The sequence below is a fragment of the Podarcis gaigeae genome (genome assembly GCF_964106915.1).
Source record: "Podarcis gaigeae genome assembly, chromosome: 8".
NCBI lineage: Eukaryota > Metazoa > Chordata > Lepidosauria > Squamata > Lacertidae > Podarcis > Podarcis gaigeae.
The window spans coordinates 15,468,065-15,491,889 of record NC_139684.1 but is presented as its reverse complement, the minus strand read 5'-3'; the positions used below and the strand labels follow the sequence as shown (position 1 = coordinate 15,491,889).

At 45.0% G+C, this 23,825-nt stretch overlaps 1 protein-coding gene across 4 annotated transcripts in view; it reads left to right on the top strand.

The window, feature by feature from the left end:
• MTOR (mechanistic target of rapamycin kinase) overlaps positions 1-23,825 on the top strand; it is a 99,879-nt gene that overhangs the window by 9,557 nt on the left and 66,497 nt on the right. Inside the window, exons 8-26 of one of the 4 annotated variants that reach the window (XM_083750042.1) lie at positions 217-325; positions 1,649-1,835; positions 2,473-2,601; positions 4,566-4,810; positions 4,950-5,165; positions 5,988-6,193; positions 8,558-8,680; positions 8,884-8,973; positions 9,121-9,213; positions 9,971-10,105; positions 10,780-10,909; positions 14,413-14,663; positions 16,905-16,946; positions 18,867-18,953; positions 20,019-20,186; positions 21,085-21,197; positions 22,223-22,385; positions 23,092-23,184; positions 23,350-23,496. In XM_083750042.1, coding sequence (XP_083606168.1) covers positions 217-325; positions 1,649-1,835; positions 2,473-2,601; positions 4,566-4,810; positions 4,950-5,165; positions 5,988-6,193; positions 8,558-8,680; positions 8,884-8,973; positions 9,121-9,213; positions 9,971-10,105; positions 10,780-10,909; positions 14,413-14,663; positions 16,905-16,946; positions 18,867-18,953; positions 20,019-20,186; positions 21,085-21,197; positions 22,223-22,385; positions 23,092-23,184; positions 23,350-23,496 — 2,727 coding nt within the window. Of the gene's footprint in view, positions 1-216; positions 326-1,648; positions 1,836-2,469; positions 2,602-4,565; positions 4,811-4,949; positions 5,166-5,987; positions 6,194-8,557; positions 8,681-8,883; positions 8,974-9,120; positions 9,214-9,970; positions 10,106-10,779; positions 10,910-14,412; positions 14,664-16,904; positions 16,947-18,866; positions 18,954-20,018; positions 20,187-21,084; positions 21,198-22,222; positions 22,386-23,091; positions 23,185-23,349; positions 23,497-23,825 lie in introns of all 4 variants that reach the window. The other 3 variants (XM_083750041.1, XM_083750044.1, XM_083750043.1) reach the window with 3 other exon arrangements.

The following is a 23,825-nucleotide window of genomic DNA, read 5'->3' as shown; positions in this document are numbered from 1 at the left end:
GGTTTTGCCCCCATTTATCCTCAGATCTCCATTTTTTCCCCCACTGGAAAAATTGCAGGGGGGAAAGACCCCTCTGGTTGCTATCGCAGCCCTTCACATCTCTTAACAACCACCCACACATCTGCAGTCTGGAGTGGTATGGCCCAACCATACATCTCAAGCCTTGTTTTCTGTTCTGTTGCCATAACACCCTTTTACCTTTTGTCTGTCTCTCAGGTGTGCTACTGGGTTCTGAAGTGCCGAAGCAGCAAGAACTCTCTGATCCAAATGACTGTCCTCAGCTTACTGCCACGCCTGGCAGCTTTTCGTCCTTCTGCTTTCACAGGTAAAAGCGCTCTTGCATGCTGCTTTTTCAGAGGTGGGATTTTAAAATTTCATTTTGCAGGAATCAAACAGGTGGAGGAGATGGGACTGCAGGAGCAAACCTATTTGCTATTCCTGTACAGAATGGAATATACTTATTCTACTACAGACTGGTGGTGACTGGGTGGAATATATCCTACTGCTACAACTATGCTGGCTGAGGCTGATGGAAGTGGTAGTCCAAAATATCTGAAGTGCTCCAGCTTGGGAAAGGCTGGGATAGAACTTCCAGATTCTGTGCTTACTTTCAACTGAGTGTTTCTTGGTGCCCTGGAACCAGAGCCATGCCTTAGCCACGGCTGTTATTTCTCTGTGCCTACTGGCTGGTGGCTGTGAATGACCTCTGAGCATAAGCAAACTGCCTTTACTTCCTCACTCACTAGGTAAGGACCCACAAGCAGGACCCAACATAATAAAAGCCTTACTGGATCAGGCCACTGGCCCATCAAGTCCAGTATCCCATTCTCACAGTGGCTAACCAGATGCCTTTGGAAAACCCACAAGCAGGACTCAAGTGCAAGAGCACTTGAGTATAGCATCTAGATCAAGGAAAGTAATAGTGCCACTGTATTCTGCTCTGGTCAGACCTCACCTGGCGTACTGTGTCCAGTTCTGGGCACCACAGTTCAAGAAGGACACTGACAAACTGGAACATGTCCAGAGGAGGGCAACCAAAATGGTCAAAGGCCTGGAAATGATGCCTTATGAGGAACGGCTAAGGGAGCTGGGCATGTTTAGCCTGGAGAAGAGGAGGTTAAGGGGTGATATGATAGCCATGTTCAAATATATAAAAGGATGTCACATAGAGGAGGGAGAAAGGTTGTTTTCTGCTGCTCCAGAGAAGCGGACACAGAGCAATGGATCCAAACTACAAGAAAGAAGATTCCACCTAAACATTAGGAAGAACTTCCTGACAGTAAGAGCTGTTCGACAGTGGAATTTGCTGCCAAGGAGTGTGGTGGAGTCTCCTTCTTTGGAGGTCTTTAAGCAGAGGCTTGACAACCATATGTCAGGAGTGCTCTGATGGTGTTTCCTGCTTGGCAGGGGGTTGGACTCGATGGCCCTTGTGATCTCTTCCAACTCTATGATTCTATGATTCTCCCCTCTTGCTGTTTCCAGCAACTTTTAACCAAAAATCGCCCACCTACATTTGATAGCCGGGCTTGTGGTAAACAAGTTTGTGAGCAGATTTGGCCAGTAACCTCTTTCTCACTGAACAAATGCAGCCCCGAAATAATGTTGCTTGTGCTTCTTCTCTCCTCTCTTCATGTGAACGTGTGGCCAGCTGACCACTACCTTCCAGACACCATGAACCACGTGCTGAGCTGCGTCAAAAAAGAGAAGGAGCGAACTGCCGCTTTCCAGGCCTTGGGTTTGCTCTCGGTGGCCGTGCGGTCAGAATTCCAGGTGTACCTTCCCAAAGTCCTTGAAATTATCAAGGCTGCCCTCCCACCAAAGGATCTTACCCACAAGTGAGTGTGCTGCATGCAAAGGTCAGGAGGCGGCTGTGATGTCTTTTAAAAGTGTTCACAGGTTTCCTTTTTAAATGATAATCTCCGAACTGTGATCTGTAGGAGGGAATGATTTTTTTGCCTGGTGTTTTTTTTTTTTGAAACATACAGAAGCTGCCCAGAATTGGGCTTATGCCAAAATTATAATTAATATGATTTAGAGGTTTCCAAGCTTCTCAGAACATATTTAAAAACCTAAGTGTAATTACATTATTCCATTAATGCATTCGCACAAAATGTTAACAAATTCACACAAACCACCTATGATTCATTGATATAATTTATACACATACATATATAGAGACATGCACACACACAAATAGAACACACACGTTACGCACACATGCACGCGCGCACACACACAAAAAACCTATATTTTAATTGTGGTAACCTGCCCTGGGATCTTACAAATTGATAATGGTAATAATAATAATAATAATAACACGCCCACTGGGTTTTCTTCTGGCTCGTCCTTAGGTGGTGTTTGCATCCTGTTAACCTTTGTCTTGGGGGCAGCAGAAATGGTTATACAAATAGGATGATATTCAGGATGACACTTCCTTCTTCTTGAAACTGTAATTCTGATTCACTTCAGCAGGAGGCAGAAGTCGGTGCAGGTGGATGCCACCGTCTTTACCTGTATCAGTATGCTGGCACGTGCGATGGGGCCCTCCATCCAGCAAGACATCAAGGAGCTTCTGGAACCCATGCTGGCTGTAGGACTGAGGTAGGGATTATCTGTTACCTCTGCCAGCCACTATGTGGCACTTGTGGGTTTGCGTTTCCCTCTGCTAACCACTAGCCTTTTTTCAAAAGATACAACTGGCTAGGGCTCCACTTCAGGCTTTAAGCACCACCCACATTTCTAGCATGTTCTCTTTGGGTCCTGCTGCAAACATTACAGCAACCCTGGAGGGGGCAGGGTTTATCTCTAGTGCTAGTTCTACTCAGAGCGGATGCACTGAAATTAATGGCCATGTTTAACTTAGCTCCAGTGGGTCTGCCCTGGGTAATACTTAGTTAGTACTACCCCAAATACATCTGAAACATCAAGTGGGCTTACGCAACGGAGCTGTTGCACTTGGTGGCTTCTCCTTGGTGCATGCCCACTTCATGGTTGCAGACACATGCCTCTTGTTTAAGTGCAGCAGTGTTCCCTGCAGGGCTGGGAAACAATGGGGCCCTTGAGGCATCTTGATCCGGCCCTCTGGACTCTCCCCAGGACTCTCCTCCTTGAGTGCTTTTGCCTGGCTGGAATGTGTCCTTGAACTGTTGTGATGTCTTGACACCTGACTTCTGTAGCTTACTGTACAAAGGTGAGAGCAGCATCCATTGCCCCACTTGTTTTTTGCCTCTGGCCCCTATCCCATACTGGCATGTGTTGCCCATGCAGGAATGCATCCCTTGGGCTCCACCTCTGAAGAATGGAGTTGAAGGGATATAAGATATAGTTTAAGTGTGTTACCCCATGCCACCTATTACAGCTATCCTATGTGTGCATGTTTGTGCTGAAGCATCCCAGAAGTTTTGACTCTTTCAAAGTATTAATTGCATTGTTTTATTACTGACATGGACCTCGTTTGAGAGGAAGGGCCAGATAGAATTTTAATAATAACAAATAATGATGCAGGGGTGTTTGCTGGGAGCACATGTGTCCCCATCGTCATGAATCCATTGGCTCACCTTCCTGTGTTGTTGGTACATGGGTGTCGCTGCTGGCACAGTTCCCAATTGGTGGGCACTGGCAGAGTTTTTGTTTATTCAACCCGTGTGATTTTCTTTCCCCCTCTTGAGCTGGCTTTGCACTGGATGCAGTGAGCATTCTGCTGGCATAGCAGGGGTGGTATTCCTAATCCTGGCGTCATGCAAGTTTAGGATTCTGCTGTTAATCGTCTTGTGCACCTCTATCAAGTGTAGTGGGTATGCAGAGTGAAGCATGTGTTGTTAGCTCTGAGGAAGCTGCTGTTTTTCAGTGAAATGTCAAGTTCTCCATGTGTCTCTCCAGAATGGAGTCTGTGCTGGTATTTAAAGTATTTCCAGAATTCCACATGAATTCCTCTGAAGGCCTCAATGTCCACTTCTGTCATTTTAAATATCTCCTATGAGGCAAATGCCCAAGCAAACAAGCAAGAAATTTTTATTAATCGTTATTACCAGTGGGGCAAGTTTGAGAGCTGAATTCTTTTGTCTCCTGACCTTCCACAACCCTCTTGGTAGGAGTCTGGCAACTTTTGGGAATTATATCCAGGCAACTAGTTGAGGCCGGAATTGTTTTCAGGCATGGAAGGACTCTGCCAAGACATTTCTGATGATTTTTTAATTTGTGTGTCAGAGAAAGCTAGAGAGACTTTTCCTAATAGACCCAAATGACTTTGATTTTTTAAAAAAATCTTTTGTGGACTTTGACATCACCAAAGCCTGCAAAAGAGTTTGCCCCAAAGACTGGACTATTGGACTGGGGCAGAGTTGGGGAACCTGTAACTCTCTAGGTGTTACTGGATTACAACTCCAATAATTCCTAACCATTGGCTGTGCTGGCAGTGGCTGATGGGAGTTGTACCCTGGTAACATCTGGAGTGGCACAAGTTCTACATTTCCAGCCTAGAGGATGAGAACTGCAAAAGGATTTGAACCCCTGCTTAATGACTTGCCAAGCTAAAGGACCTGTGCGGACCTCTGTCTTGCCCTCAGCCCTGCCCTGACAGCCGTGCTGTACGACTTGAGTCGCCAGATCCCCCAGCTGAAGAAGGAGATCCAGGACGGGCTGCTGAAGATGCTCTCCATGGTTCTGATGCACAGGCCCCTGCGCCACCCAGGCATGCCAAAAGGCTTGGCCCACCAGCTGGCTTCTCCCAGCCTCACCAATATCCCTGAGACCAACGATGTGGGCAGCACCACACTTGCGCTCCGCACCCTGGGCAGCTTTGAGTTTGAAGGTGAGTGACAGCAGCGGTAGAAAACAAATTGAAATCCTAAATAAGAGGGGCAGCAGGGTCACCCCCTGCCTTGCGTCTCATGCATGAGAGTGGCAGCAAAATATTTTATCCATCCGGTCCACCCCCCCTTCCCTTTTAGGGCATTCACTGACTCAGTTTGTTCGGCACTGTGCGGACCACTTCCTCAACAGCGAGCACAAGGAGGTCCGGATGGAGGCTGCTCGCACATGTTCGCGCCTGCTCACGCCATCCATTCACTTGATTAGCGGGCACACCCATGTCGTCAGCCAGACTGCTGTGCAGGTGGTGGCGGATGTCCTCAGCAAACTGTTGGTGGTCGGTATCACAGACCCAGGTGAGTGCAGAGGCCAGGGGTAGGTTTGCCACTTCTATGGTGCTTTTATCAGGTTCCCAGCAAAGGATATGAACAATGCCCACCCCCTTCTGCTTTAACCTTGCTGTTCTGATCATTGGGTAGGCCAGCAGTTTAACTCCCAATAATCAGTTTTTCAGGGTGCTGTGATATGCCAACTCCTGGAGAACAACACTACTTTAGTAAGAGAGCACCTTCTTTGGAAGGTTCCAGATCCAGTTCCTGACATCTCTGGTGAAAAGAATCGAGTAGTAAATGATGGGCAACATATCTCTTTCCCTGAGACCGCAGAGCAGGGCTGCCTAATCTTTTTTGGCCGAAAGGCTACATTCGCATTTGGCCCACTTTCTGAGGGGCTGGAGGATGCATGCTAGTGGTCAGAAGTGGGTGTGGTCACTACATATGCTCTCATAATCTTAAATATACATGCCCAGGCACACCTCCTCAGTTTGGCTGTGGAAGGGGTTTCTTGACCTCTCCCCACTCATCAGTTGATGGATCAGAGAGGGTCATTGGGATGCTGAGCTCATTGGGGTGTCTACTTTGTATCCCCCTGTTATTGCTGCCAAAATCAGTGGAGTTTTTGGGAATTAGCCACCCTTCCCCTAGAGAGCCATTGCCAATCAGAACAGACATAACTGGACTGGACGGACCCAGTATGAGGCGGCTTCTGGCATTTCTATGTCTTCCTCTAGCAAGAGAACAGGCACAGAAGCAATGCCCTCCCTGTGATGTGACTATATCATTCAGCACTGTTAAACTAGGCTTCACTCAAGCACCTCCTGCTCAAATGTGCTCTTTCAGACCCTGACATCCGATACTGTGTGCTGGCCTCCCTGGATGAGCGATTCGACGCACACCTGGCCCAGGCGGAGAACTTGCAGGCTCTTTTTGTAGCCCTGAATGACCAGGTCTTTGAAATCCGCGAACTCGGCATCTGCACCGTGGGCCGGCTGAGCAGCATGAACCCGGCTTTCGTCATGCCGTTCCTACGCAAGATGCTGATTCAGGTAATGGGAGTTGGAAGATTTCGGAGTGGCACCAAGAAGGTAAAACTGTGTGGCCCTGGAAGCACAGGGAGCCCTGCTCCAGTTCAGAGGTGATCGGGTTTTATCCAATGCTAGAGTTGACTCATTGAAGTTAATGGACATGACTCACTTAAGTTTATTAATTTCAGTGGGTCTACTCTGAGGCCACATTTGCACCATACATTTAAAGCACTGTGGAACCACTAACCAGTCATGACCTCCCTTAGAGAATTCTGGGAGCTGTAATTTGTTAAGGGTGCTGAAAGCTGTTAAGAGACCCATCTATTCCCCTTGAGGACCTACAGTTCTCAGAGTTCCATGAGAAAAGGGATTGACTGTTAAACCACTCTGGGAACTGTAGTTCTGTGAGGGGAATAGGAAGGTCTAACAACTCTCTGCACCCTTAATCCACTACAGCTCCCAGAATTCTTTGGGTGGAGGTCATGGCAAGTTAAGCATATGGAGTGAATGTGGCCTGAGTTGAATACAACTCTTTCACTACACCCTTGTTTTGACCACGTTCCAGGTGCACTTCTCTAGGTTTTGTTTAAGGGACCTTGTCATAGCGACAGAGGAATCTGCCTTGTACTGTGTCACATGGGGAAGGAAATGAATTTAACTGTCATGTCTAGTAATGTTGCTTGGGGAATATGGAGTTAACTTGTTAAGCCTGACCTGTCTGGGTGCTCAGATTGGAAGGTGGGAAAACTGTTGCAGATGTGAGGGATCTCACGTAGCCTGTCTTGAGATTTAAAACCTAAAAGCTTCCTTGAACCTTGTTGATTGCTAGGCTTGTGAGTCACCTAGCCCCAGACCATACCCACAGTTCTTCTTTAGTATTCAGATCAAGGAGGGTCTCTCACAAAGGATATATACCAGTGAGAAGGATCATAGAAAAGTCTTATGTGAAGAACTGCCTGATAAGTCTGTGGTCTTAGGGAATGTGACTGCGGGGGAGAGCTGGTTTTGTGGCTAACCATTTATTTAGTTGTTCTTTTGCTCCATTGTTGAGATATGCTGTTTTCTATAGGTTTTTCTATGTAAACTATTTTTTGTAAGAACTTCCCTCCTTCCCTTTTTAGTTAATATTTAACTTGATTTCATTAACACTTGTCTCTGTTTATACATCCCTACATCTGGAGCCAAGTTCCATGCTGTTTGAGTTGTCCTTGAGCAGACACAAGGGCTGTTTTGTGAAAGGCAGCCGGGGTCAAACCACTCATTCACCTGGTAGCAGTGAAAAGGTCTAAAGCATGGGGTAGGCAAGCTAAGGCCCGGGGGCCAGATCCAGCCCAATCCCCTTCTAAATCCAGCCCACTGACGGTCCTGGGAATCAGCGTTATTTGTGGGGCACAGGAATTTGTTCGTTCCCCCCCCACCCAAATATAATCCGGCCCCCCACAAGGTCTGAGAGACAGTGGACCGGCCCCCTGCTGAAAAAGTTTGCTGACCCCTGTCTAAAGGAAAGTATGGGCAAGCAGAGTGTACACTCTGTTTGGCTGGATCTTTCTTTCCCCACATGGCATAGGGCCCAGGGTACCACATTGTGGTGCCTTCTCACAGAGATCATTGGCCCATCTAGCACAATAACCAGCAGCAGCTTTCCAGGGTTTCCGACGGGGCATTCCTAGCCTTACCTGGAGATGCTGTGGTTTGAACCTGGGGCCTTCTGCATGCAAAGCAAGTGCTCTGCAACTAAACTATAACCTTTCCCTTGGAGATGGGGATGTGTTTGTGCACTCATACAAGGGGGGCTTCCTGAGGGCAGATTAGGAGGACCTAAAAGATCCCCTTTGCATTTTTAGTTTTCTTCTTGGACTTTTCCCTGCATATGCCCCAACTAAGGAGGAAAAATGTGGGTTTGTGCAATTGATGGAGAGAATATGAATGCTTGAGTTGGGCTTCTTCAATCCCTAGATGATGTTGGACTACGGCTCCCTAATCCCTGGCAATTGGCTAAGCTGGCTGCAGATGATTGGAGTTGCAGTCCAGCAACATCTGGGGACTCAAGTTGAAGAACTATGGTGTGGAGAGTCAAGACTTCATTGTGTGTTCTTGGTTGAAGCTTCCTAGCCAACCAGCAGCCTGATTTCCTGACCAAAACTGAAACCACCCCTGACCTGGCCTGATGTTACAAGCAGGTCTTTTCTTCATTATCTTTGCTTCTTCCATTGGAGGCTAAAGTCCACTGTTCCATTACATAGAGATAAGGACCAGATGGAGAAAGATAATCTTTTGCTGCTTGAGAATGGGAGTTGTAGGCCTGTTATTTACTTCCCAATCTCCTTCTAACTGGGGAAATACTAGCTCTCACCTCCATGGCATCTTTCCCCCCCCCCCCTTCAGATCCTGACAGAGCTGGAGCACAGTGGCGTTGGCAGGATCAAAGAGCAGAGTGCAAGGATGTTGGGGCACCTGGTCTCCAATGCCCCGAGACTTATCCGCCCCTATATGGAACCCATTCTCAAGGTAGGCCTTTCATAGCACATGTAGGATGGTTGTCTCTCCCCCCCCCCCCCCGGAATTCATTTATACATTACTCCATTAATTGAATGATTTACATCCGCTGTGCTTTTCTGGGCGGGGCATGAATGCTTGGCTGAAATGGGCCGCAAACGCAGACTTATTTTCCTCCCTGATCAAAATTCCTCCTTCTGCATGTCATTCAACAGGCACTGATTGTGAAACTGAAAGACCCTGACCCTGATCCGAACCCTGGAGTAATCAATAACGTCCTGGCTACCATTGGTGAACTGGCACAGGTAAACCTCTAGAAGTTTGGAATTTTATTTTGCTTGACAGAGCCACACTTTTCATGGCAGTGTGAGCGCTGCCATGGTCACTTCATGCCTGTAAACTTTCTGTTCCTTCTGCTCACTCGCCAAATCCTCTTTTTCCTCCCTCATCAGGTTAGCGGGCTGGAGATGAGGAAATGGGTGGATGAGCTTTTCATCATTATCATGGACATGCTCCAAGACTCCTCCCTACTTGCAAAGAGACAGGTGAGCAGCGTGGCCTGCTTTCATGATAGCCTTTTTGATTTTCCTCTCTAATCTTAGAATATTGTACAAAGCAAACTTCATTATAAGAATCACTTTTCACAAAAAGATGCCTCTAAGCTACTTGCAATTCTTAAAATACAGATAGCATAACAGACATTAATACCAAATTTAGAAGAACAATAATAGGACAGAAACCCCCGCAAAGTGCTCATTCAGGAAGCCGCCTCCTCCCTTTATTTATTCAGAAATTACAACCTTCTCAGTGATAGCCACACATGTATGGAATGCTCTTTTCAGGGAGACTTGCCTGGTGCCCACCTTGACATTTGTTTTCCTAGGTGTTTGGGGCAGCAGCAATGATGTGATACTATACTGTTTGTAAAAATATTTCTTTGATTTTAGTATTGCATTTTCTTTAGTTTTGATTTGGGACATTTTTTAGTGGGAAGCCATGTATAAATTGAATGAACCGAACTTACACAAAACAGGAGCTCACTGCCACGCTGGTAATTCCCCAAGCCAGGAAGACTGGGAGGCACAATGTTAAAAAATCAGCAAAGGACTTAGTGCCTACCTTTGACGTTTAAGCCAAATTGCCATTCCTTGCCCCTATATCTCTCAGTCTGTTTCTTTTTAATGTCTAAGGCCACGTTCTCCAATCTGGTGACCTGTAGAATGATATCAATGGCTATTAGCCACAATCCTAACTATGTCTCAAAAACAAAAAGCATTCTTTTTTACGGTGGATTTGTTCCAGGTGGCTCTCTGGACCCTGGGTCAGCTGGTGGCCAGCACTGGCTATGTGGTGGAACCCTATAGGAAATATCCAACTCTCTTGGAGGTGTTGCTGAACTTCCTGAAGACGGAGCAGAACCAGGGTACCCGGAGAGAGGTAGGCTGCTATGGGCTGAGAAACAAGGGCAGGCTTGGTAAAAATTCTCTTGAATTCATGCCAAAGGGGATGAATGGAAGTATGTTCTCTTGTGCTTTGACCAATTTGACCAACACACACAATTGTGCGTTGAATGATTACAGGTGCTCCACAGGTTGGGGGGGGGGGGTTACTTAAATCAATACTTTTTCTAAAAAAATGTGTGATGTACTTTTTAAAGATCCCTAAAGCTAGGGATAGGGTGACAGTAGCGCGGGAAAACATGTGAAGGGCTTTTTGTAAACCGCTTTGAGGTTTTATACCATATTTGCAGGCTTTATGACATATTTATAACATGCAAGTTAAATAAATAGGTGGAGAAGGCTTGATAAAAGTGACCCAAAGTGCCTCCTAGCTGATGGATAGCTGGTAGAATCATCCCATCTGGTAAATTCTCTGCTTTGAATCAGTCGCTGTTGTCTCTCTATCTATATTTAAGCCAGATCTGAGACTCTTAGGATTGTCCAGCTGTACACTGAAAGCCAAAATTCTGTCCTTGGAATTGCTGGTTTGAGGTTGTGCTTTCACAGTTATTGTCTGCCTTTTGCATTGGTGATGCTTCTTTTGATGATGCTTTCCTTTGAAGCATGATGATTCTTTCCCCCACACCATCCCACATCTTTTGTTCCTGTTAGGCTATCCGTGTCCTTGGTCTCCTGGGGGCACTGGATCCATACAAGCACAAAGTGAACATTGGCATGATAGACCAGTCGCGGGATGCCTCTGCTGTCAGCCTGTCAGAGTCTAAATCAAGCCAGGATTCTTGTAAGTAGACTCAGAAAGGGGAGGTCCAGGGATTCAGTCTGCTTCAAGGAAGAGCTCTTAGCCTTGGTGCTGAGTCTCCTGTCCCCCAAAATTCTTATGACCAAGATATAGAATGTGGCTTCCCTCCAGATGTTTGTGGACTCCACCTCCCAGCACCATCCCCTGAACCATTGGACATTCTGGCTGCTGGGAGTTGGAGTCCAAGCAACATCTGGATCCCATTGGTGACCTCTGGCTGGTAGATAAGGTGTGGGGTGCATGGATTTTTTTAAACCTGCAGTTCCACCCACAAATGTATACACAAGTTGGAATACTTGTGCCTCATGCTTGAATCAATAAAATGGAAATAGGTGGAGACCTTGTTCAGAGGGCTGCTGTGAGGATGGGTTAGATGGTTTCTACCACCACTCCTCTGCCAAACCCCTCCCCCAACATTACATTAATAGCTCAGCAGTGTTGATAAGCAGTGATCTTCCTTGATTCTCCTCAGAAGACATGGGTGATATATAGGGATGTTACCTTCTTTTAAAAAAACAACAACACAAAAAACCCTCCAATTTCTTAACTAGTTATATGGAATGTGATTGATTGATTGATTGATTGATCAGGTTGATTCAATCTATTTACATGTGAAGAAAGAAACGTACATTGTGGTTTGTAGATCAGCCTTTCTCAATGGAGCACATGTACCTTCCTTCTCTGTGATAGCAGCATTCTGGGAAATGTAATCCACAGGCCCCCTAGCCTGCATATTAAATGGCAGGGATGGGGAACCTGTAGTCCTCTAGATGTTGTTGAACTACTGCTCCCATCATCTCTAACCCCTGGCTGTGTTGGGTTGGAGCTGGCGGGAGCTGAAACATAAGAAGCTGCCTTATACAGAGTCTGGTTTATCTAAGTCTCGGTATTGTTGATGCTGACCAGCAGTAGCTCCACAGAGTTATAGACAGGACATTTTTCCCAGCCCTCCCTGGAGATTGAACATGAAAAAAAACTGTGCTCTCCCACCGAGCTGCTTCCATTCCCTTTAGATTTCAGTCAAGCTATGGGCTAGAAGTGGCAGTCATAGACTTTTCTGTTTGAAACCTTTCCTGCAAATAACCACTCAGTTTATTTATTTAGACATAATGATCTACCCATCCTTCTTAAAAGAAAGGAAGTTGATGGGCAGTTTAGCCTTCAATAGCAGCCTGGTTTTAAATGGTGAAACTGTCTCCACATCCACAAAAATTGTGGCTCCCCTTTTGAGGAGAGGCTGCCCATGAAAACCTCACACGTCAGCTCAGTTTTTCTCATTTCCTGTCTCTTTCTGCCTGTTTGTGTAGCTGTTTCCTGAATTAGAAAGTTTAAAGGTGCTAAACTACTTGATGGGGTGGAACCATGCAGCTGCCTGCCAGATGTTTGCCTCTGTCTGCTCTCCTTTGGTTCAAAGAGTCCCCTCCCTGCACCCAAATGTAGCAATCTGGATTTACAAAATTGGGCATGATATGCCTGTTGGCCAAGTCCTGAACCCACAGAATTAAACTTACAAGCAGCTATAATGAAGCACCCACCAATTTTGCACTATTTGGAGCTGGAGCTCTTTTAGGGTTTGATGGAAAACCAGGATTCTGGCATGGAGAGCCAAATGGAGAGAAGAAAGCCAAAAATAAGTAGAGGATATTATAAATCTCCCTCTCTCCAGCTGTGACTATAACTGATTAGCTTGTAAGCTTTCCTGAGAACTGAAAAGCCACTTAATACTGTGACTTATGATCAACATTTATTAAGGAAATTGTTTGACGGAGACGCTTGTTTGGCCAGAGATGGGATCTGGAAAGTTCCTGGCAAAGAGGGGTTAGTGTTTCATGTTGAGGTTCTCTTCAACAACCCTGCACTATGTAATACCTCAAATACTTGCTCCATTGTAATGATAGAGCTGAAACAAGCGCTATCCACAGTCAGTTGAGTTTAAACACAGTGTTTGTATGCTAGATACCCTGGTGGGTTATGGCTGCAAATCTACAAGTGCAGGAAAGGCACCAAATTCAGCTTTCTGAAATGCCCAGGATTGAGAAACCAACAGTATGATTGGTTTGAAAGGGTGTGGGCAGTGCCTGGCAATTCTCAGAAGCAAGAGATTAGCGGCTAAATAAGCTTTCCATTGGGCCAGGGGGCAACTGTGCTTCATTCAGCCCTTTGCCTCTTCCTATGCTCTGTGGCAGCAGTATAGATTCAACAAAATAGTTTACAACTGCAGAATAAATTAGGTAAACTAAGGCTGGAGACATGTCATTTATAGCAACAGTCACCAATCTTTTTGGGGCAATGGGCACATTTCAGATTTGGAGAGAGTGCTGGGGGCACCAGACACAAAGTGTAGGAAGTGGCATAGCACAAAATTAGAGAGTACAGTCATGGCACAGATTTTCCCATTGTATTTCCATACTAGAAAAGACTTAATCTGTTGAATATCTTCTGTTAAAGGTAAATGAACCTGGTTTCCTCCCAGTCCTAAACCAAAAACCTAGGCTGCCATCCTGTGTCTGTGGAAGTAAGCCCTGCTGAACGCAGAGACTTACTTCTGAGGAGACACATATACAATTGTACTATAAATTAACTATACAGTGCATTTTTAACAAGTACCTGGTCCTTGGCACCTGCACAACAGGAGGCATTCTTAAGCCTCCTTGCAAAGTTTTCACATTTGCTTTTGTGGGACGGGGGAATTCTTTAACATCCACCCATGCTTACTGTGTAGTAGTAGTTGCAGAAAATAGCTTTCAGGGACTACTTGATCTCAGGTGAACCCACCACATGGAAGAAGCATCCTAGCTGGAAGGGCAAACTATTGAGATTCCAAGGATAAGATAGAAGCAGGAAAAGTGCACTAAAGTGGAACCAGTAGCATTTTAGGACCCTAGGGATTTCTGATGACCGATGTCCAACAGCTCATTTATCAATCAGAGCTCTAATTTCACTTGTTGGCCAAAAACACTTGACAGGCAGGAGCAGCTTGGCTGGCACATTTCACAGAAATCACATAGAAAGTTTTCTTTCTGAAAGGGCTAGCGACTTCTTCTTCCTCCTTCTTCTTTTTCTTCTTTAAATAAAATCTCAGAGTCTTAAGGCCCTAGCCTAGGAGCTCCAAAGTGTCTTCACATTGGCTAGGGTTAGTGACTCAACACTGGTACCTCGGGTAACAATGGTACCTCGGGTTACAGATGCTTCAGGTTACAGATGCTTCAGGTTACTGACGCTTCAGGTTACAGACACCGTTAACCCAGAAATAGTACCTCGGGTTAAGAACTTTGCTTTAGGATGAGAACAGAAATCATGCAGCAGCGGCCCGGTGGCAGCAGGAGGCCTCATTAGCTAAAGTGGTACATCAGGTTAAGAACAGTTTCAGGTTAAGAACAGACCTCCAGAACGAATTAAGTTCTTAACCCGAGGTACCACTGTATAGTGATCACATAATAGCCCCCGCACCCAATATCTGTGGTTAATTCTCCCTCCCTTTTCAGCCGATTATAGCACCAGCGAGATGCTGGTCAACATGGGCAACCTCCCCCTGGATGAGTTCTACCCTGCCGTCTCCATGGTGGCCCTCATGAGGATCTTCCGGGACCAGTCCTTGTCCCACCACCACACAATGGTGGTCCAAGCCATCACGTTCATTTTCAAGTCTCTCGGGCTCAAGTGTGTGCAGTTCCTGCCTCAGGTCATGCCGACCTTTCTCAACGTCATTCGGGTTTGTGATGGTGCCATCCGCGAGGTGAGTGCGCCCTTGTCTGTCCTCCTCTACCCTCCCCTGAAACCAGAATCGGCTTTGAGGAAACAAAACCAAGAAGGCCGATTCCTGAAATATGGGGCGTTGCTGAGTTGTCCGTGTCTGCAGGCATGCTGCAAAAGTGAGTGACCGCTTCCCGTCTCCGTTTCAATCTTTTTTGGAATATCGTCTGTTACTAACCATTCTTCGCTGCTCCCTTACAAGACCTGCTATTTAGTGGCTTCCACTTTTGTAAAGCCTCTTTTGTTCTGAGCTAGCTTTCGCTGGTCTCCCTTGCCCTTCTGCCTGTTGTAACCTTCAGACCTCTATACCAGTCGCCTGCTGCTTTTTTGTTGTGGTTGTGGCTGCTGCCCTCACTACCGTCAGCAGGGGAAGCACATGTGTGATGCCGCAGCTGGCCAGACTCCCCCACCTTGGTCTGGCAGGTGCCGGGTTGCTCTGAGCAAGTTTCAATACTAATTCCAAAGCTATAGAGTTGTATCCAATTAAGTTTATAAGGGTAAATCCATTGGAATTAATGGACCTAAGCTAGTTATCCCCATTACTCCATTTGAAACACAGTGTATAGTTCTGATTGCCTCACCACAAAAAGGATGTTGTAGAGTTTGTAAAGGTTTAGAAAAGGACCAGCAAAATAATCAAGGGAGTTGAGCAACGTCATTGTGCAGAAAAGTTGCGGTGTTTTGGACTTTTTAAGTTCAGAGACAAGGCGAGGAAGAGGTGGCATGATAGAAGTTTATAAAATGATGCATGCCACGTAGAAAGTAGATATAGAAAAGTCTTTCTCCCTCTCTCATAGCACTAGAGCTCCAGGTCATCCACTGAAGCTGAACGTTGGAAGATTCAAGACAAATAAAAAGTCTTTCTTTATGCAGTGCATAGTTAAACTGTGGAACTCACTCCCACAGGGAGGCAGTGATGGCCACCAACATGGATGGCTTTAAAAGAGGATTGGATAAATTCTTTTTAAAAATGTACATTTATATATATATATATATAATTTTAATGTACAATTTTTTTTAAAGACATACCACACCACATACCACACAAATACCACATACCACACAAATTCTTACATACATATTCTTATTTGGACTTCCTTCAACACCTCTGATAATCCTCCGTCCTGATCACTTCTCCTGCAATTCTTGACTGAATTTTGCCTTTACCTTTCTTAACAAATCATCTCCCCCTTTCCATTTTTACAATATTTCTTAAATTACTCCTCACAGAACTTCTTGTAAACCGAGGATTGGATAAATTCTTAGAGGAGGAGGCTATCAATGGCTACCAGCCATGATGGCTGTGCTCTGCCTCCACAGTGGAGGCAGTAATGCTTCCAGATACCCATTGCCGGAAAACACAGGAGGGGAGAGTTGCTCTTGTGCCTAGATCCTGCTTAAGGGTTTCCCACAAGCATTGTGGACTACATAGGCCATTGGCTTGATCCAGCAAGCTCTTCTTATGCTCTTATTAATTTCAATGGACTTGCTCTAAAGAGGACTAAGATTGGATATAACCTATAGTGTTTATATCAGATTTAAGAAACTCTTATGGTTGATTGTGGATACGCTTCCGCTTGCCACCAAAGAACTAAACCGCGGCCTAAATTTATGTTCTGCTTCAAGCAAACTGCAAGGCCCTATCATTAATTTTAAAATTATAATAATGGATGGTAAGGATCTGAGACAAAAAAAGTGTGTTTGCTTTGTCATTGGCATACCCAATAGGCTGGGATTGGAACCAGGAGTTTTCAGTTTGTCTGCCAAACTGAAAACAACTATTGAAATTGCACTGGGACCCACAAAGGCCTCAACTGCTTTTTGCTTGATTTTGCTTCCCGAATGGAGCGCAATTTGGAGGAATTAGGGCCTGTGCAAGTCCTGTCAAAATCTCTTAAAATATTAGCACAGATTCAAAACATTAAAGAGGGAACAGGGCTCAGGTTGTTCCCTGGATTGAGCTCCATGTATGTAGATTGGACAAGCTAGGAATGTATGTTTGGTTAAGAGCTGTGTGTTGTATGTGGGATGAGCTTTCCCCGGCATGTACTGCTGTTAAAGTTACCTTTGTAGGACTGCAGCCACCACCGGCTGGTTCTCTCCCAGAACAGAACAGCTTGTGGATTTCAAGGCCAAATTCTGGTGCTCTGGGTGCCTGGACCAGACTTGATCTGACTTCCTTGAAAGCTACATACTTTTGCCTACTCTTTTTACAAATTTTCAGGTAAAAGAAGATGGTGAAAGTGTGCTGGGGAGAAGAGCTGAGGTGGGTACATACGGCATTTAAACACCTAAACAGGGCACTTCATGTGATGTGTATAAAGCATCTTTTATTCCCAAGCAAAGGCAGCTTTATGTCAAGCTCGGTGTTACACATCTTTGATAAATGGAAGTACTGAAGACGACAACAAGAATCTACCGACAGCCTATGAATCAATCTAGCTTACCTTACCCAACAAGCCTTCCCCTCTCCCGTCACAAATGCAAACAAACCCCACTGCAACCAACCACACACAACCAACCAACCACACCCTGCCCCCCAATACCTATCAATGCCAAGGAAAGGTAATAATGCAATAAACAAATAGAAAGAGAACCTACCCAGTTGACGCTGACACAAAACCCCACACATACACTATACAAAAGAATATAAGCCTCACCACCTAACCCCTCCTCTCCCCGCTCTTCTTCCCCAACCTTATACTGTACTCAACACTAATGTCTCACAACAAATGTAACTGATTTGTAAGAAAGACTGTACAACCTGAAAAAAGAGGCAAGGCATGTACTTTTGTAAACCGAGAAAATCTTTAATAAAAATAAATGGAAGTACTGTACAAAAGAAACCGGACCCAAATATAGATGTTTTAGTTGTAGGCAATATGTGAAATTCACCTCTTTGTCCTCCCTACTCCTTTGCCTGTTAACTTCTCCCTTCCTGCACACACCACACAGTTTTTCCATTCCCTAGGAGTCCCTATAGAATTACTGGCCTGTACCTTTTCAGGCCTCATCCCCCACCCCGCCTGTCTCTGCACCCCTTGTCGCTGCTTCCCTTTCTGCCAGACCCACAGAACCCCATCCAAACTTACCTTTTGCTTCCCTCATGAAAGCTTTGCTGCTAAGATTCTGTTGCTTGTACCTCTTATCCCCCGACCCCAAATTTGGAATGTTTATGAACATTCCATGGCATCAAAGCTGTTTAGCCGATGGCATACCAACCAGGCAACAGGCTTTGAGCCTATTTCAGCACATGGTTCTCCCCTCCGCAAAGGCACTATGTCATAAAGCAACACCCAGCATAGGAACTAAGCAAAAAAGAAGCAGGCTTCATTTGGGGACAACTTTCCCTGGCATGAACTAAGCTAACAAGGTCCCCAGGAAAGGAAATGCATTCCTGTTAAGTCCTTACAAAATGCAAGTAGTCTCCCCACCCAACATGTAACCTAACCTGTCACAATAGTAGCCATTTTACTCATATTTTTGTGTGAATATACCTATATTTAATACTGTCATAGAAACAGTGAATGAACCTGTTTTTTCACAAAATAGTTTTCCAGCTAATTTCCCACACTTTTCTGCAACAGCCTCCTAATAAATTTACAGAGCTAGTTCCTCCCCTCTTCTGTTGCATTGTTCAGCTGAACCACCAAACGGATATTGACAAGATAGTAAAAGGTGAACTTTCAGCATAGAGCTCGGCCATCTTTTCTTCTGAAAAGGATGTGGATTCTCTTGCTGTGTGTCGTGTGCTTACAAATGCATCTAGGCACATGAGAGCGAAAGCGTTTGAGAGAGAGGGAAGTGGGGTGCAAGAGGGGGGCATGGCTTGGATATCATGAAAACCCTGGGTGAGTTTGGCTGGTGGGGCAAGTTGGGGCGGGATGAGTTGGCGAAGTTCTGTGGCGCTCCAGTCATGGTGTCAGCACTTGCATGTCTTGATGCTTTGTGGCTTGTTTGAATGCCTCTTGTGTGTGTGCACCCAAGATTTTGAATTGTGCACAGGAGTGCCTGTGAACTTCACAGAAACGGTTCCAAAGCAAAATTGAGCCCTGTGTTTGCAGCATGCCATAGCAGCGTGGTGGCTGGCTGTTCTTGTAAAGAGCTTATGAGCAAGAGTTCCTGAGAACTGCTCTGTCCCAAGCCTGACCTACGTTTCTATAACCCCTTTCCCTGCTCCTTTCAGTTCCTGTTCCAGCAGCTGGGGATGTTGGTGTCCTTTGTGAGAAGCCACATCCGACCTTACATGGATGAAATTGTCACCCTTATGAGAGTAAGTATAGCTGCCTTTTAGCTCAGTGCTTCTTCTAAAAGACTTCTTGCAGAAAACATGGACTCTGTAAGGGCACAAGGAGCAACTTCATACTATTAGCCCATCGAGTTATCTGCCCTGACTGGCAGCAGCAGCTGAGAACATCAGAAATGTCCTGCAGCTGAGGCACTGGAAGCTTGAGAGCCACCAGCCTCGGCACCTTAATTTTGGCAAGAGGCTTCTCAAAAGTACAGCTGGGCATTAAAGAGTTCTGATATATACCTTGAAAATTTATTAGAAGCATTTTATATGGCACAGATGTATTAAGGCAGAGTTTTGTGGTTTACTGGGCCCAGATTCCCTTTGATCCTATTAAGAGGCATCAGGTGGTAAAGATTTAACTCTTTATTGAAGTCAAGCCTGGCTTGGTTTTATTTGCTCTGCACTGGAAAGGGAAATTGAGTTGGTGGTGGTTGTGGTCCATGCCCTGGTGTTTATTTTGTTCCAGGTCATGTGTGCTAACTTTGCTTTGCTTACAAGAAAATCATTTCCCTCACTTTGGCTTGGGGGTAATAATCCTTTCAGGTTCTTCTGGCAGCCTGCCTGGTAGGCTGCATAACAGGCAGACCCATTTATGAAGCCAGGTGAGAGACAGGAGGATTGTATTTCAGCATGGTGCAGAGGCCTACAGCACATAGTTAAAACTGAAATGCACCACTGCAAGACATAGTAATGGCCGCCAGCTTGAACCACTTCAAAAGGAGATTAGACAAATTCATGTAGGGTAAGGCTATCAATACCCACTAGCCATGATGTTCTGCCTTTGCATACCAGCTGCTGGGGATCATGCGTGTGAGACTACTATTGCGCACATGTCCTGCTTATGCATATCCCATAGGCATCTGGTTCGCCACGGTGAGAACAGCCTGCTGGATCGGGCAATAGATGCAGTTTGTGTGGGATCTTAAGTTTCGGAGGACTTGAGAGTCACCTGAAGCTTCCCTAATTCATCCTACATGCCAAGTGTTCTTTAGCTTCGTATTTTTCAAAGTGTCTCCACCCCCAAACTCTCCTTTCTCCCTCCAGGACTTCTGGGTTGTGAACAACTCGATACAGAGCACCATTATCCTCCTCATTGAGCAAATTGTGGTGGCCTTAGGTGGGGAGTTCAAGCTCTACCTTCCCCAACTCATCCCTCACATGCTGCGAGTCTTCATGCATGACAGCAGCAGCAGCCGCAGCGTCTCCACCAAGGTGAGCACAATGCTGCATTGGGGCAGCGGTCCTGGATGGCACCTGGGTGTCACCACTAATGTATTTCAGGACAGTTTTTAAATGGTGGATTGAGTGTGGTTCAGCTGGCATTTAGCATCTTTCCGGAAACCTCATTAATTTAAAAATGCCCCTTTGCTGTTGCATTCAGATGAATATGTAATACCATTAGGGTGCATACACACCATATATTTAAAGTATTTCATTCATTCATTCATTCATTCTCTGCCTTTTTCCCTGATGGCTTACAGATCAAAACATTGGGGGGGGAGGTTAAAAACCAATTGAACATTAATAGAATTAAATCTCTCTCTCTCTCTCTCTCTCTCTCTCTCTCTCTCTCTCTCTCCCTCCCTCCAGCTTCCCCCAAAGGATCCTGGGAACTGTAGTTTGTTAAGAGTGCTGGGAATTGTAGCTCTGTATGGGTAAACTACCCAGGATTCTTTGGGGGAAGCCATGTTCTTTAAATGAATGGCATGACTTGCCTTAGTATTCAGGCAAACATGATCAGCTGCAATACATTCTCTACGAGGGAGGTATTTTGTTCAGTGGTGTGAAATTATCCCAGTCTTCTCTACCAAGTGGGAAAAGCACGGGGAGGTGTGTGGCTTGAGCAGGGAACTGATCATTCTCTAACATTCACTTGATGTTTTTGGACAGGTGGCTGAGAACCTGTGGCCTCCCACATATTATTGGATGATAGCTCCCTTCTTTCCTAGACGTTGGAAGTGCTGGTTAAAGTTAATGGGAGTTGTAGTCCAACAACATCTGGAAGGTCCCAGGGTCCCCATCCCTAGTTTTCCGCTTTAAAGCATTCTTGTGGTTAATCTTACAGTGACTGTTTGAATGTCATTCCTATTGAGCTTTCTCTCCTTTCCAGCTGTTGAACGCCATCCAGCTATTTGGAGCCAATCTGGACGATTACCTGCATTTATTACTACCTCCCATTGTAAAGCTTTTTGACGCCCCAGATGCCCCACTGTCAGCTCGCAAGTAAGTGCTGGTCTCTCCTGTATACTTCTCTCTGCAGGGTAGTCCCTAAGCATGTTCCTTGGCGATGCCACATTTATTGGGTTTTATCCAAATAAAACGTTCTTAGGGTAGACTCATTCAAATTAATGGACCTAAGTTAGTCATCTTCATTAACTTGAATGGCTCTACTTTGAGTGGGGTGAACATTGGCTACAACCAGTTGTTGTTTCAGTTATGAATTCCTTTCAGTGAGACATTCATAAGCAATTTATAATATATATTCATAAGCAATTTGTTACATATATAAACACAGTTAGAAACAATTGCACATATTTTTTATTTATTCTTTAGATTTTCACCCTGCACTTTCCTCTAGGGAGCCCACTATGGCGATACAATAAACAATACAATAATGTTTTCAGTTTTTTTAAGAATTTGAAAAAGCTTTGAAACAACAGCACGTGCATAAAATCAGTTTGTGACTTTCATTTCTGCCTTGTCTTCCCACTATGCATTTTCACTTCCCTCTCGCAAAACAGAAAAACTGTAACCTCCTTGACTCAAAGTTGTTGTCACTCCAAAGAAAAAGAAGCTGATAGTCAGGGGGTGGTGAGAAGTCAACACCACCCTTTCTCTCTGCTCACTGATATGATTACTATTGGACAAAGAAAGGCAGAGGAATATCCTTTTGTTCAAAGAGAAGATCATATCTTCCTCCTCACTTTTTAATACCTCTTTACCTGATGTGAATATTAAGCCAATTCCATAGTCCCTCCCTCTTCCTCAGAGGGAAAAAAGGATGCAGTTGGTACTACTCGTATATTTCCCCAAAGCTTTACCAACTTGAGTTTATAGGTTGTTTTTTTACATAAACCATGTGTATCTTTTTTAAAAAAATAATAATCTTTATTAATTTAAATTACACACCTATACAAAGAATTTACAATGTGTATCTTTACCTCAAGTGTTCAGTTCAGTTTAGATAATAATCAAAATGCTTCTTTTCTGCTGCTACCTCCCCCCCCAAAAAAACCCCCTCTCTTCAGAGCTGCCTTAGAAACTGTGGATCGCTTGACAGAGTCTCTAGATTTCACTGATTACGCCTCACGGATCATCCATCCCATAGTGCGGACCCTAGACCAGAGCCCAGAGCTTCGGACGACTGCCATGGACACACTGTCATCATTGGTCTTCCAGCTAGGGAAGAAGGTAAGAAAGGTCATTTTTCCAGAGATAGAGCTTTTTGGAGCAGTGGGTGGTATTTGACTTGAAATCTTTTGTCTTCTAATTTACCAAATTTTTCCGTGTATAAGACTAAGTTTCCCCCCTAAAAAAAATGTCCAAAATTTGGGGGCATCTTGTACACTGATAGATCCCCCATTTTCTTAAATTGAAGTCCCCCAAAATAGGGGGGATCTTATACATGGGGGAGTCTTATAGACGGAAAAAATATGGTAAATACTTTCCCCCTGAAGTGGTGTGTGGCTTCTCAAATAGTCCCTTGCTTGGTTGGAATGTTGTCCTGCTCAGTGTACACATCTGTGTGCACCCACATACTTCAAATGGGGCATTAATTTATTGCAGGAAGGAGATGGAGTTTGCTAGCATTTATTTTCCAGTTTCAAAGTATCCTTCCAGTTTCAAAGTATATGAAACAGGGATAAGTGGTTTATAGCAAACTAGTCAGTTTCAAGCCAAGCCAGCTTCAGCAATTAGATTATGAAGCTGACTTGTTTTAACAAACCAATAGCTTGTTTTAAAACATCAACTCCTGGCTGTGGACAAAGGGATATGCATGAGCCTGCCACTTTGCTTCGACTCATTTCAGCTCTCCCATGTAGTGCTTAAATCACTGTTCCGCATTCTGAGTGAACCAGCCCACAGTCTCTTGGTGACCATTTCCTTTTGTTTGCAGTACCAAATTTTCATCCCGATGGTCAACAAGGTGTTGGTGCGCCACAGGATAAACCACCAGCGGTACGATGTCCTCATCTGCAGGATTGTGAAGGTCAGACTTCTTTAAAGTAGTCACATGGAAGGCTGAGGGGAGGCTGATGGATTCGTGTTAAGGTGTCAAGCCATTCAGTGGTGGCTCTTGGTGGAGCAATAAGCTAATTGAAATCAGCAGTGTCAGGCGCAGCACGGTTTAATGACAGATCTGCTCTCAAATTAGGGCTACACCCTTGCTGATGAAGAAGAAGATCCCTTGATCTACCAGCACCGCATGCAAAGGAGCAACCAAGGAGAGGCTTTAGCCAGTGGTCCTGTGGAAACAGGCCCTATGAAGAAGCTGCATGTCAGCACCATCAACTTGCAAAAGGTAGTCGGGGGGGGCACTGCATCCTGTAGAGACTCATTAGTTGAGACTAATGGGTGCTTTTCAGAAAGAAGTCTTATTATTAAAGGAGATGATGATGATGATGATTCAGAAATGCCTTCAGGGCCAGTTTTCCATTTTCCACCAAGCTTAAAGGAATTGCTTCAGTGACCCTCAAATTTGTCCACATTGAATCTCCAAAATTAAAAAAAGTTGTGTTTTTTTGTTTGTTTTGTTTTTTAAGTGAGGCTTCCCTAGGCATGGTGAGGTCCATTTCAGAACCTTCCCTTTTTCCAGGTCAGAGGATGTTGCTTGGGGTGTGTGTAAGCAAA